Genomic DNA, 15,253 nt, shown 5'->3' with positions numbered 1-15,253 from the left:
TTTAAAGAGCTGCAGACAGACGGACAGACGGGTTTAAAGAGCTGCAGAGAGACGGACAGATGGGACAAAACAGCTGCAGACAGACAAACAGACGGGTTTAAAGAGCTGCAGACAGACGGACAGACGGGAGGAAATAGCTGCAGACAGACAGACAGATGGGTTTAAAGAGCTGCAGACAGACAGACAGACGGGAGGAAAGAGCTGCAGACAGACAGACAGATGGGTTTAAAGAGCTGCAGACTGACAGATGGGTTGAAAGAGCTGCAGACAGACAGACGGGTTTAAAGAGCTGCAGACAGACGGACAGACAGACAGACGGGTTTAAAGAGCTGCAGACAGACGGACAAACGGGAGGAAAGAGCTGCAGACAGATGGACAGACGGGAGAAAAGAGCTACAGACAGACGGACAGGTGGGTTTAAAGAGCTGCAGACAGACGGACAGACGGGTTTAAAGAGCTGCAGAGAGACGGACAGATGGGACAAAACAGCTGCAGACAGACAAACAGACGGGTTTAAAGAGCTGCAGACAGACGGACAGACGGGAGGAAATAGCTGCAGACAGACAGACAGATGGGTTTAAAGAGCTGCAGACAGACAGACAGACGGGAGGAAAGAGCTGCAGACAGACAGACAGATGGGTTTAAAGAGCTGCAGACTGACAGACAAATGGGAGGAAAGAGCTGCAGACAGAGGGACAGACAGGTTTAAAGAGCTGCAGACAGACAGACAGATGGGAGGAAAGAGCTGCAGACAGACACACGGATTTAAAGAACTGCAGACAGACAGACAGACAGATGGTCAAACACATCAGCAGTTATAAGACAACATCCAATAATCTCTCTGGGAGCTGACACAGGACAGCATGTTATTAATGTCGTCCAGGGACGTCGCTATAGACTTCAGGTTTTAGGGGGGGCGAATGTTTTATGAACCCCCTGACCTGAGAGCGGGGAGTTGGGGGGGGATGCTCACGGTGTTTCGTCTGGCTATAAGGTGGGTGGGGGGGCTACTTTTATAACACACATTAACCCCTTGTATAGAGAAATATTTTCCTCTTGTCTGATCTCCTCACTGAGAAATCTGTATTACTTCAGGAATAAATCAAGCTGGTTAATATTCACATTAGCTCGCATTGATGTGTATAGTTAGATCTCCGTTCACAAGGCTGATGTACAACAATGCTAAAATAAAGCATTTTGCACAGTATACTGTAAGTGATGCCACATTACAAGACATTCTTACATTTTGTGAAGATTATTGAAAACAACCTCTGTATAAGAACCATTGTATAATTTCATTGAAATATATAAATGAATTTACCTCAGCCATAAGTATATTAACTGTCTAAATGATAACTGGTTAAAAAATGCGTTCAGCCCTGCAGCCCTGATTCATTTGTCAGTATTGTACAAAACTCTTGAGATTGTAATAATTGATGAATAAATCAGTGTTTGAAAAGATGTTATGAAAATCAGCTATTAGGTGCAGATCACATCGACACACAAAATATACAATTAAAAATGTTTTTTTGTTATTTTATTGATTGTAAAACATTGATACTTGACATAAAGATGTGTATTTAAATATATATATAATATTTTAGAATAAAAAATGTAACACTCTGTCAATAATTATATAAAAAAGAGGTTTTGGATCCAGTTGTAATCGACTGATTTTAAATCTTATTCTCCCACACAACAAAAACATACTCTATTGGCTCATTAAAGCTTCACTAACTACATTATAGAAAATAAACACAATTAAACACATGTACAGGGGACAGAAATGGGGATAAACGGGGCAAATGTAATGTGCTATGAATATCTCAATCTCCCTACTGCATCTCTGCCTCTCTCTCCCTGTATGTGTGTCTGTCTATCTATTAGGGCCAGTATTCATCTCGCCTGTTGGGTCAACATTAGGGTTTGTATTAAAGTATGAGCTGCATTGGTTTAGTGCACAGAGAGAGAGAGAATGTCTCCAGCTGTTACAAGGGGGGGTGAAGTTAATCTCTAGTTGTTACAGCTGAGAGTGACAAAGAGATGGACAGAGAAAACGAGTGAGTGTGGTCGGTGACTGCAACAGCAGGTGCTGATGACTGTAATCAGGGCTCCTGCCCGGGAATTAAACGGTATCGGGGGTTTCCAGTAACGGCAGTCCAGCCCTGAGCCTCTCCCTCGCAGCTCCACAGCAGGATTCAACCAGACAAACCGAAAGTAAACAAACCATTTAAAACATGACATCAGAATAAGAATAAAATAAGAATTAAATAGTTTAAATGGTAACTTGTTTTTCTTCTTTTTGGAAGAGACTGACGCTCCCTCCCTCAGGTCCCCCATAATATTAATGCGGTTTTCATTCACTCTTTTAAAGATGATGCAAATATCCCACAATCCTGCAGTGGATCAGACAGCTGTGCCCTGGGAGTCTGTGTGCATCTCCATTGAAGATTTCTTAATATATATATATACATGTATATGTATATCACACTGATCCTTCCATCCATCCATCCATCTATGCATACAGGGTGAAGCAATTGTCACTACAGAGCATTACTTTATTAATGAATGCAGATGAATGACTGTGCTCCCATTATAAACAGTTTCCATCTCGTCCTGTGAATGGCCTTGTCCCGCTGCTACAGTTGGGCTCTGTCACAGGAATCTGCAACCGTCCGTCACAAAGCAGCAGCTGTGCGCTGGGAACGGTCAGAGAGACAGGGAGGTGAAGCTGTGCAGATTCCTTTCCCCCCCACGGCCAAGAGCCCCAAGCCTGCGGTGGAGGGACACAGAGCTCAGAGGGGCCGAGTGTCAGGTGGAGAAAAACTCCTTTACGCTACTGTATGGGACCTTTGCTTCACCTTGTATGTAGAGTCTAAAACTGCCCCCCAAAACCGAAGTAGGTAACAATAAAAACATAATCTTTGATCTCTGTGTTTACGTTAAAGAAAGTGCAGTTTGTGTGGCGCTCCAGTGTATGTTTTCTGCTGTGTCTCGTTGTCAGTGTTTGTGTTGTTTCTGACTGCTTTACCTGCCTTTAACACCAGCACTGTGCAAACTACTGCATGCCCGTCAGATACAACCCTCCCTCAACACACTGTCCGTCTGTCTCACCTGGTCTGTTTTTGTAAACTGAAGATGCGCAGCCCTGTGTGCAGAGGGCGCACTCTCCCTCTCCCCCAGTCTGTGTCTTTCCATCTCCATGTACTGTCAATATCTTAGATTCGCTGACTGACAGCATTCACAAACACAATCAGAAAACCGCACACTCCCTTCAATGCTACTGATGTAACCTCTGACAACGGTCTGAAACTCTGCTTCAGAGGAACTGGGCCCAGTAGCCCGACAACGACCCCTCAGACTGATCCTGTCTACAGCAGAATCAAACTCAGAAAATATATTGGGGGATAAAAGTAATTTTTTTAAAACAGGTAATATTTTTGAAGGTTTGGTTTGTTTAAAAACCACATCACATTTTTGTTCAAGTTATAAAGACAATCTGGGCCCCTTTACTATACTACACTATACTACAGTCTACACAGTGCTGGCCCAATAATAAACAAAAAGTGATCATTAAAAACAGTGAACAAAAAAAACATTGCACTTGACTGTGATCTCTCTCTACCACTATAATCTAAACCACATCACAGGTGGTTAAAGGCAGGTAGAGCAGCACAGCAACACACAAACCCACAACATGAGTCACGTTTGTGTAGTCAGATTTCCATAGGTCTGCGCAGAGATGCACGGCTTCACCAATGGGATTAGTGGGATTCTGCAAATCTGTGCAGAACTGTGTAAAGCTGCACTACAAGAATGCAACCATCGCCTCTAGTTAGTGATCAGATGGGGCGAACCCTGGCTCCCCATTGGCTGATGAAAGGAAAGGCTAAGGCACTGTCTCCAAAAGCGAAAGCAAAAAAGCTGGGGGGAAATCTTTGCCAGGGACCGTCTCCCAAGAGCTGACGTGGCTGAAAAACAGAGGGAGGAGGAAAGGGTTAGAGTTGGGGAGGAACAGAGACCACTAGTGCTAATACAGTGTGCAGGTCTCAGTGCAGTGCTGATGTGCTGTAGTGTTACTCACTGTGTGCACATTAACATGCCTCACACTCACTATTTCTCCCTCACCCCCTGCCCGACTAGTCTCTTGTTCAGTTGGGCAGATTGTTCTGGACCCCCTCTCCCAGTCTTACACACACACACACACACACACACACACACTCTCAGTACTGACCCGTCTCGCTCTCAGTCGGCCAGGCTGTTCTGCAGGCCCCGTCCCTCCTGCAGGGCGGCCATTGCCAATCTCAGGTGCTCCCGCAGCGTCTCGATCTCCCGCTCGCTGCGGCTCTTCATCCCACTCAGCTCCACATACAACTCCTTATAGCGCTCACATGCCGACCGCTTCTCCTGGGGAGAGAGGGGGAGTCAGACAGGGTGTTGGTGTGTCCGTCGGTCGGTGTGTCCGTCGATCAGGGTCTCAGTACCTTGTTGAGAGTCTGTAACTCGTCTCTCAGACAGCTGATCTCCTTGTGCAGATATTTCACCTCGTTCTCCTTCACTCGCAACAACACCTGCAAACACACAACACAATCACTACACAACACCTACACAAGCACTTGAACACTCTCTCATCACACACACAATGACAACAACAACACAAACGCACAATACCAGTAACAAGCAACAAGTGTGCCCAGCCCAGCTAGACACGGGGCCAGAGCCTCGGTGCAGGTCCCAGACTGAACAGAGTGTGGGTGCAGTTGCTGTGTCTGTCCACAAGATGGCAGTATTTCTCAGCATTTCTGCATCTCTTTCCTCACCTCCAGCTCACAGTTCCCATCCTTGTTTCTGAGGGAATTGCCTTCATCTGACCCTTGACCTGTGATGAAGGAACGCAATCGACCAATCTCCTCCGAGAGGCGGGACTGCAGCTCCTGGGAAGAGAGAGAGAGAGAGAGAGTCAGTGAGGAAGAGTGTGTAAGAACAGACAGAGAGACAGACAGCTCAACAGACACTGAGATGCACAGACAGACAAAAATAATCAAACATAGAGCCAGAGAAATGACTGACTGGATCAGTGCAGTGTTACAGTTTGGATAAGTTATGGATCCCAGAGTGTTGTTGGCGTATTCATAATTCTATACAAATGTAATATATTGGTTGTTCTTCAGAATAAGTTCTGCCAATTACAACCAGTGGCTGCGACTGTATATTTCATACTGATATGCCAACACACACAGCTACACAGGACAGCCTTGAGCAACACAAACAGGCACTTAATACTGTAACACAGTTTATTTATCCCACAGAGAAATACTGGAAAATATCTAGGATACTTCATTTATTGTCAAAGTTAATCGGATCATGGTACAGGGAGAAGTCAGATACGTTTGTTTTTTGAACAGCACGTTTACAAAATTAACAAAGGAAACTAGATTAAATGGCACAGATATCTGGAAATTAACTTTTTCCATTGGTGAAATTTTTTTTTTTTTAAGTAATGTTACTGGTTTTGGTCAGATTCTACTTTTGAAAAATCTAGGTGGTACCTGCCCATCCCCACCCCCCAACCCCGCCCCCGCCCGCCATGCTGTCACACTTCAAATGCCCATCCTGAGTATTAATCCCCTATCCCTCTCTGACCTGGTTCTCCTTCCTCAGCTGCTCCATCTGTCTCTCCCTGTGGCTGATCTCTCGCTCCCTCTCTCCACTGCTCTGCTCTGCCCTGTTCAGGTCCAGACACTTCTGGGAGTATCTCTCCGACAGACTGTCCAGCTCTCTGCGCAGGGCCTCTGTCTCTGACCTGAGGGGGACGGAGAGAGTGTGAGAAAGAGAGAGGGAGAGGGAAGGATAGAGGGAGTGAAGGTGTGACAGAGTGAGAGTCCAGTGCGTGTACAGTGGGATGTAATACAGTTCAGAAATCCAGAAGGCCAGAAACACAGGGGATACATTGATGAATTATACTGTGAATATAAGCCATGTTGTACAAGGGCGTGGGAAATAAGGGGAATCAGACATGCGCACACTAGTATGTAAGACTCAAGGTTATAGTACATACACACTGTATGAAATGGCTTCATTTATACCCGTTATTAGACTGGGGTGAATATCAGGATTTTGTTATCGTCATGTAAAAATAAAATCTGATATTCAATATCGTTTTTGGGTAGGGCAGCATTTGACCTTTAACCCGCTAAAAACTGATTTTCCGAGAACCTCAAGCAAATAAAGAACAAGTCTCAATTTTGAAGGTCTATAATAGAATAATTAGTCAAACCAACCAAGTCAGCTATCCGTAAATCATTTAGTATAAACCAACAAATTAAAAATACATTTTTAGTACTCCTTTTAATTAGATCTAACAAATAAAATATGAAGTGTGTAATACTGCCCCTGATGTCTATTAAAACTGTACCTAACAACTGCTGTACTTAGTTTGTATATAATGTCTTAATTCTCTGTCTGTTGCATGTCGTGTAGGAGTGGAAACCCATGGCTGATCGAAACTGCACCCCGTGTTATACAGCAATGTCTAAATATAAACACTGTTCAATCAAAACCGTGTCAAACAAGGGATTACTGTACAGTGTGCATACAGTGCAGTGTAATATAGTGCAGTGTGTAATACAGTGCACATACAGTACTGCTATGATAGAAAGGTGATGCTTCAGAAAATGGTCAAACGAGACAGTACTGTTACAAGCTCTATCTTGTCAAGCCTCCCAATCAATACGCCCATTAAAAGAACAGGGTTTCCACAGAAATGTGCACAGGCAAGGTGGTCTGTTACTGAATTATAAAGTGGAGGGGGGGTGCTCATGGAATAGCGAGCAGGGGGTTTAGCTGTGGCAAATGACTGTGGGACTCAAAGCATGGGCGCTTGTGCTTTACGTTTTTTGTTGTTGTTGTTGTTGTTGTTGTGGGAGGTGGTATTTTTTGGGCCCTTCACACATTTGTTTGGCCAGGCGGGCTGCCTGTGGGAAGCCCTGTATATATTGCACTGGACTTCTGCCACTGCTTTAAGAGTTGCATTAGGAGTGATGGGTGTTCTTCCCTGCTCTGCACTGAATAAATGATCCAGAGCTGAGAATCAACCCGAGTCCTGAGTCTCTGTGGATAATAAGAGAATAACTAGTAACACAGTGCAGTACAGACTCACTGGTGCTGTGCTCTGAGGGCCTGCAGGTCCGCCCCGCCACCCCCCAGTCTCCGGGCTCTGTCCAACTCCCTCTGTAACTCTGAGAGGTGCGCCTTCCTCAGTGCCTCCATTGCTGGGGAGAGAGAAAGAGAGAGGGGGGGAGTGAATAAAAAAGATCGGTATTTCAAAGACACTAACTACCAGTACACTCCCTCTCGCCACCCGTTGCACCACCCAGGATGGCGCACCCCCTCAGTACCCTGTGCTGTGGCGTGCGCCTCCTCCTCCAGCAGCCGCTCTTTCTCTCTCTCCAGCTCGCTCCTCTCCCGCTCGTGCTGCCGCTGCATCTCCTCCAGAGCCTGCCGGTGGGCGCGCTCCATGGCCTCCAGACTGCGCCCACACGAGCCCCCTGCACCGCCACACTGGCCCCCCCCACCCCGCACGCGCTGCAGCTCCTGCTTCAGAGACGCCACCTGAAGAACAGGGAGGGAGGGAGTGAGACAGAGGAGAGACACTCCTACAGAGAGTCAGACTCACAGCTAGAAACACACAGACACAGACGCGTCTCCCATCGCAGTACCTCCTTCAGCAGCGCCTCATTGGCCGCCTGCCCTGAGCGTGCACCAATCAGAGGGAGCGACCGCATCTCCCTGATCGGCAGCTTCTCAAACTCCGCCCACCGCTTTTCCACCTCCTCCTCCAGACGCTGCCTCTCCTCGGCCGTGACGGGCACTGTCCCCTTCTGGGCCAGAAGGGCATCCCACTGGCTGTTGGCGCCGCTTGCTTTGGAAGTGGGGGGCGTGGTCTCGAACCAGCGGGTCCTGTCCTCCAAGCGCTTCCCCAACCCCTCCCCCACCTCCCTCTCAGTGGACGAGGGCGGAGGAAGTCCCGCCCCCCGGGGCTCAGAGGCCACAGGAGCCAGCTCCACGTAGTCAAAGCGCTGCGGGGCCGGCACCTCAGAGCCCACCTCGAGGGTGTGGTGGGAGGACGGGCGGCGGGATGAGAGGCGCTCATGATTGACAGAGTTCTCCTTGTTGCTGCCTGTGTCTGGGAGCCTGTGGGAGAGGGAGAGAGAGTTGTACAAGAGTTAGATTGTGTGTCAGTGCGCAGGGCTGTCCCAGTGTGTCAGTCAGTGTGCAGTACTGCTCAGTGTGTCTGTCTGTTTGGTGTGCAGTTAAATCGGTCTCAGGGTGTGTCAGTACTGCTGAATGTGCCACCGCAGCCATGTGCTGTGCGAGAGCGTCAGTGTGTGCTGGCTCACCGCGTGACGTCGGGGGGGCTGCTGCTGGGCCGGACACTCTTTCGCAGAACCTCGATCCAGTTCCTCCGGATCCCCGAGGTCATCGCTGACAGTGTGAACACCGCCTCCCGCGTCTGGCACAGAGAGAGACACAGACACAAATGGACAGTCAGACCACAGATTGTGTTTCAACTCCCAGACACACCAGCAGACAGACAGACACAGACAGAGAGTCGCAGAAAGTGAGAGTCAGAGAGCTGAAACGGACTGACACACATACAGACACACACAGAGACGGGGCAGGACCGACACACACAGACAGATGCAGTGGGGACTGACACAAACACACACGCACAGACATGGGGGAGGATCGACACACACACACACACACACACAGACACACACACACAGATGCATGGGGGACCAACAAACCCTTATCTGAAAGCCGTAGTTCTTCTCCACATTATACTCTGACACGTCGATACAGGAGTGCAGCTCTATTTCACCATCCAGATCATCCTTCTGCAATACAGAGAGAGACACATAATACTTCATTGCTTCATTGTTCCTATACCATATATATGTTAAACGTTATGCAAAGTGTTGAATAAATATAAAAGCATCTTCAAGGGTACTTACTATTGTTATTACTACCAATTATAATGAATAACAATAAAAGTAATAACAAATTTACATTCATGCAATGTTGCATCTACTTTGTCGAGAAATCATCCAGTCGGCCGGAACTGTGGTAAATCAATTTTGGACTCCTAACTTCTGTGTATTTCTTAATCTAAGCTGTTTTCTGTTGTGGCAAATCTGTAATTTGGGTTGAAAAGGGGATTCTGACATTTAGGTTGACCAGCTGAATTAAACCAGAAACATCATCTTCTGCACTGTCACCTCCCCTCGCAAATACATCCTCCTCATCAACTTCTGCCCCCCAATCACTGTCATCGCTGTCTTCAATACTAAACAATTTGCCCAATTAAAAGTTTTATTGATTTCAGAATCCGTTAAAACATTCCTCCTTTGAATCCAGAAAAATCACTCTCTCTATATCTGCCATTTTTCACAACTCCTCTTGGACATGTTTATTTAAACCAATACAAATCAACCTGTTTGTTTTAAAAGCATTTTAATGGTTAATATTACACAACCCTCTCTGCTATTGGTTAAGACAGTTTGTAGCTCATAGTCCAATAAAAAAATGTGTAGACCTAAAATATGGGCAGAATGTACAGACGATAAGCATGTTGTTGAAGACTAAATTACCCTGAAGTACTCTGAGGATTAACCCAGTGTGATTTATTACTGTTGCCAAAGGTGCCCAATTCATGTGAATGCACTACTAAACATAGCATTGATAAAACTACTACACCATTAAAACACTGGTAATCCATTCTTAATACACTGGAATGTTAGTACATGGTCTCACCTCTTCTGCCACCGAGTCCCTGTAGTATCTCAGGCCTGCATCCGTTAGCACAAACCAGTGCTTCTTCCACTGCGGAGACAGAAAACCAGTTACAGTGCACACTCCGGGACACAACCAGTCACACCATTACAGAACACACTGATACACCAGTAAACAAAAGAGCCTATGCCCAGTAAAAATACACCAGATATACAGTGTACACAGCGTCTATATGTAGCACGGACACAGAGCTCAACACAGATGATATGGACAGCTCCACTAAACCAGTATAAATGACAGTGAGACCAGTACCTCTCCATTCTCATCCAGTTTGGACATCCATCCTTTCTTGAAGTTCAGAAGATCAGGCTGTGGAGAAAGAGGGACAGAGGAGAATTACACTTTTTAAAATCTATTGGAATTTTTCACATAAAAGTACAAACAATTACCTAGAACTGCTGATTAAAACTCATTAACTATAGAATATATACTGGTCATTGCGTATAATCCATGGGAAAATGGGTTACACAGTATTGTGTAATGCAAATGTTAGAGGTCAGTCTGTGTGTGTGTGTGTGTGTGTGTGTGTGTGAGAGAGAGAGAGCGCAATAGTGATTATAGCAGAGCATCAGTGTGGTGTGCACATGTATGTGTGCATCAGTGTGTGACTGTAAGTGTGTGTATATCAGTCTGTGACTGTGTCAGTTAACTACTCTGTGTGTGACGGGGTGTGTCAGGATCTGTATGTATTCTGCGTGTTACATACACAGGCTAGTGTAAAAACAACCGGAAACACCCAGACATTTTCAGAAAGTTAAAGAGAGAAAGAGAAAGAGAGATGGTGAGAGATGGTGTGTGTGTGTGTGGGTGAGAGAGAGAGAGAGAGAGAGAGAGAGAGATGGTGTGAAACATCATGAGCACTGTCTCTCCAGTGCTGAAGACAGAGTGATTGTGGTCAGAGAGGAGTGGAGTCTTTATTAACCCTCCATCTACATCCCTGCCTCTCCCTTTTGTACAGTACACAACCAGCAGCCCCAAAATAATAAATCATCATAATAACAATTATAATCATAATAATCATTAAATTACACAATAATATCAATTATAATCATGTACAATTGTTAGGTCATAATGTGAGCTAGAAATAAGGAGAGACAGGGAGAGGTAGAGTTAGAGAGCCAGATAGAGGCAGGCAGAGATGGAGATAAAAGAGGGGTACAGGTAGAGAGAGGTAGAGGAACACTGTTCAGGGACACTAGAGCAAGTACAATTATGTGACAAAAAGACACAGACTTGCACTTAGAAATTATCAAAATACAGAGTGGGGAATTAGCTGTCATTAGAGTTATTATTTGTAATCATAAGCGCACGCGCACGCACGCACACACACGCACACGCACACACACACACACACACAGCGAGAGAGAGAGTGAGACACGTGTACAAACAAGAGCTGGTTCATTCCAAGGACAAATCCATTTCCTCAGTAAAACATTGTGTTGATTCGTAACGAACCAGTACTGCTGTGGTGTCAAGGCTGAATAATAATAACACCGTATTATTTTGCAAAGACTGAAACAGGATGGATACAGTACTCAAAATAGCGGGAAATTCTATTTTTAACAGCTGCTGTACTCAACTCCTGTTTTGTTTCCAGTTACAAAGTGATTGAAAAGTACACTCCCCACACAGCAGCCAAACGTGCCTTCAGAAAAGTGTGTGCAATTATTAAACCACATTATTAGTTGCAAATTACTTATTATTACCGAGAATTATTTTTACCCATTACGGATAATTGAATATGATGACCATGCTCTTCTTTTTAAAAACATCCTTTGAAAGAGTTACAGTCAGCTGGTTAACTAATCGATACAGGGTCTTGTGACAGAGTTACCTTTGTACGGCAATCTGGGGGGGGGGTTTGGAGAGAAGTTCAGCAATCAATAGTGTATGTTTGTGTGAGAGAGACAGAGTGTTGTGCATGAAACATACACTGTATTAATTGTAAAACCGAGGTCAAGTTAGTGACTATTCTGCAGTCCAGTCCAGTCGGTGACCCTGCTGTAGTCCAGTCCCGTTGGAGACTCTACAGCAGTCCAGTCCAGTCCAGTCGGTGACCCTGCTGTGGTCCAGTCGGTGACCCTGCTGTGGTCCAGTCGGTGACCCGGCTGTGGTCCAATTCAGACGGTGACCCTGCTGTAGTCCAGTCCAGTCGGTGACTCTACAGCAGTCCAGTCCAGTACAGTCGGTGACCCTGCTGTAGTCCAGTCCAGTCCAGCCGGTGACTCTACAGCAGTCCAGTCCAGTACAGTTGGTGACCCTGCTGTAGTCCAGTCCAGTCCAGTCAGTGACTCTACAGCAGTCCAGTCCAGTCCAGTCGGTGACCCTGCTGTGGTCCAGTCCAGTCGGTGACCCTGCTGTAGTCCAGTCCAGTCCAGTCGGTGACTCTACAGCAGTCCAGTCCAGTCCAGTCAGTGACCCTGCTGTGGTCCAGTCCAGTCGGTGACCCTGCTGTAGTCCAGTCCAGTCCAGTCGGTGACTCTACAGCAGTCCAGTCCAGTCCAGTCGGTGACCCTGCTGTGGTCCAGTCCAGTCGGTGACCCTGCTGTAGTCCAGTCCAGTCCAGTCGGTGACTCTACAGCAGTCCAGTCCAGTCCAGTCGGTGACCCTGCTGTGGTCCAGTCCAGTCGGTGACCCTGCTGTAGTCCAGTCCAGTCCAGTCGGTGACTCTACAGCAGTCCAGTCCAGTCCAGTCGGTGACCCTGCTGTGGTCCAGTCCAGTCGGTGACCCTGCTGTAGTCCAGTCCAGTCCAGTCAGTGACTCTACAGCAGTCCAGTCCAGTCCAGTCGGTGACCCTGCTGTGGTCCAGTCCAGTCGGTGACCCTGCTGTAGTCCAGTCCAGTCCAGTCGGTGACTCTACAGCAGTCCAGTCCAGTCCAGTCGGTGACCCTGCTGTGGTCCAGTCCAGTCGGTGACCCTGCTGTAGTCCAGTCCAGTCCAGTCGGTGACTCTACAGCAGTCCAGTCCAGTCCAGTCGGTGACCCTGCTGTGGTCCAGTCCAGTCGGTGACCCTGCTGTAGTCCAGTCCAGTCCAGTCAGTGACTCTACAGCAGTCCAGTCCAGTCCAGTCCAGTCAGTGACCCTGATGCAGTCCAGTCCAGCCCAGCCCAGTCAGTGACCCTGATGCAGTCCAGCCCAGTTCACCCCTCACTTAAGTATATGTACTGCAAACCACTTTGCATAAAAATGTGTGTAAATATGAGGCAGTAATATACCGCAGTACCAACACACGACTGGAACTGAGCAACCAAGAACAGAGACGCACACAGTGGCAACACAGACAGTCAAACAGGCGCGATGCATCCGCACACAGGCAGCCACAGATACAGACACACAGGTACATACAAACTCACACAGATGCATGCCACCAGACACACATATACACAACAGATAAGCGGTCAAAAACAAAACACTGATTATAACCTAAACAGATCCTCTCCCTCCCTCTCACGGGCAGGAATAGCAGGCACACAAACACACAGTTGTTCTCTTCTGTACAAATGTAAAGCAGATTAACCTCCAGACGAAACAGCAACCGAGCCGCATAATACTGAGCAACAGGAACTTAATCTCCTCAGCAGGGAGACGCAGTGTTACTACTCTGCGCAAGTTATAGTATTATATTATATAGTCTTGCTGTGAAGGACTTTCGTTAACGCTTTGATTGGATGCAGATCGCTGTGTAAGGTGAGCAGGACTTACCGTCATATTTGGCCAGATGTGAGAGAGAGATAGAGGAGAGATTTGAGCAGCCAGTGATGTCTCCCAAGATCAATCCCCGAGATTTGGACAGCAGAAGAAAAAGGCAATATTAATAAAAGCAACAAAACAAGCTTGCAGAGGACTGGTGAAGTCGTTAGCGAATCTGGGTAAAACGACTAGTTATTTCCCCCCCAATCCGACGTGTTTTGTTTTTGTTTTTTGTTTTACTTCAGGTTAGCAAACACAACCCAGAAGTAGAGAAACTATCGGAAAAAAGTGCCTCGTTCGGCCGCATTGCCCATCTCTCTGTACCGCTGCATCGCTCTCAGCCCGCGGAAAGGGGCGAATCCCGGTTATAACAGCAACTAAATAAATAAAGTGAATAAAAAGTTTGTATTTCCGACTCTGCGAAAAGTTGAGAAGTTTCACGGCGAGAGGACCTCGCTGTTTCCCTCGACTACTTCCTGGGCGGATCCCCGACCAATCAGCGGCCGGCAAGCAATGGCGCCCGGCCAATCAGAGCCGGCCCTGCACTGCATTAACCCCCACTGCTTGCAGGAGTATCTATTAAACTCTCCTTCAAATCTGCAGTGTGAAAAAACATCCGAGCTGGTTTATTTTTCAATCAGGTCTGTGTTCATATTATATACACAGTTATGCCATAGTTTCTATTCAGACATAACAGGGTTTTAATCATGATGACAATACAAAAAAGACTGTATATAATATTATGATTGTATTTATGATGGTGGTGTGACAATCTCTACAGCAATGTAAGTCCTCAGTCTCTCGCTGACTGTACTGCCACCCACCTCAACACTGCCTCCAGAAGACTAGAACAGAAGCGTGTTGCTACTAGGCAGACACTCCCTCTCTCCCCCTTCTCTCTCTCTCATATCTCTCTCCTGTGTCTTCTTCACTCTCTCCTATCTCATTTTCTCATCTCTCCCATCTCTCCCTCCTTATCCCCTGTCTGTCTCTCACTTTCCCTCCCCCATCTCTCTCTCTCTTTTATTCTCAGTCCTGATCTATGAAACTATGGCCCCCAGTCTTGTTTCAGGAATGCTGAAGACAAGCCCTGACAGTGAGACGCGAGTCAGTAAATCACTTCCCACGGGATTCCACCTCTCCATCCTCCTCCCTCTCTCCCCTTCTCTCCCACCGTCCCTCTCTCCTTCTCTCCCCCCTAAGTACTGACCTCCTCCAGACTATGACGTTCAGTACACTGAATCCACTGTACACTGAGACCGATAGATAGATAAACAGGCAGATAGTAAAACTGTGGCACAACACCTAACATAAAACAATCCAGGACTAAATGTGATCTGGTTTCCTTTTGGGTGTGTTCCATGGCTCTACGTACATGCAGAGAGTGAGTGAATGTATGTCTCACCTTGTTGCCCTGTGTTTGCTCTAGCTCCCCCTGCAGGTCAGAGGAATGCATGTCCAGCTGGGAGGCCCTCTGTACAGAAGTGAAATAACAGGAGCTGGTTAAACAGATAAATATAGTCACAGCAGCTGTCAACTTCAGAGTGTCATCCAAAGAGTCAGGTAACAGGTTTCATTGTGTCTCATTGCATTACTGGAGAGACTGGGAGAGAGACACACACAGAGAATTAGAGAGACACACAGAGATGGAGACAGATATATATATATATATATATATATATAGAGAGAGAGAGAGAGAGACAGAGA

The 15,253-nt window shown here is 46.7% G+C and overlaps 1 protein-coding gene across 1 annotated transcript; it reads right to left on the bottom strand.

Moving 5' to 3' along the window:
* Positions 1-1,522: 1,522 nt before the first annotated feature.
* On the bottom strand, positions 1,523-14,038 carry triobpb (TRIO and F-actin binding protein b). Its single transcript, XM_066707312.1, has 13 exons — positions 13,559-14,038; positions 10,108-10,164; positions 9,817-9,885; positions 8,811-8,900; positions 8,400-8,512; positions 7,719-8,193; positions 7,398-7,611; positions 7,160-7,271; positions 5,644-5,803; positions 4,821-4,934; positions 4,485-4,571; positions 4,235-4,407; positions 1,523-3,971 (listed from the first exon to the last, which is right to left on the bottom strand). Exons 1-12 carry the CDS (start codon positions 13,562-13,564, stop codon positions 4,246-4,248), a joined length of 1,659 nt encoding a protein of 552 aa, XP_066563409.1. The 5' UTR covers positions 13,565-14,038; the 3' UTR covers positions 1,523-3,971; positions 4,235-4,245.
* Between the last annotated feature and the right edge of the window lie 1,215 nt (positions 14,039-15,253).

Source organism: Amia ocellicauda, chromosome 6, assembly GCF_036373705.1.
Source record: "Amia ocellicauda isolate fAmiCal2 chromosome 6, fAmiCal2.hap1, whole genome shotgun sequence".
NCBI classification, from domain to species: domain Eukaryota; kingdom Metazoa; phylum Chordata; class Actinopteri; order Amiiformes; family Amiidae; genus Amia; species Amia ocellicauda.
The sequence above is the reverse complement of the archived record's forward strand: the minus strand, read 5'-3'. Positions and strand labels throughout refer to the sequence as shown.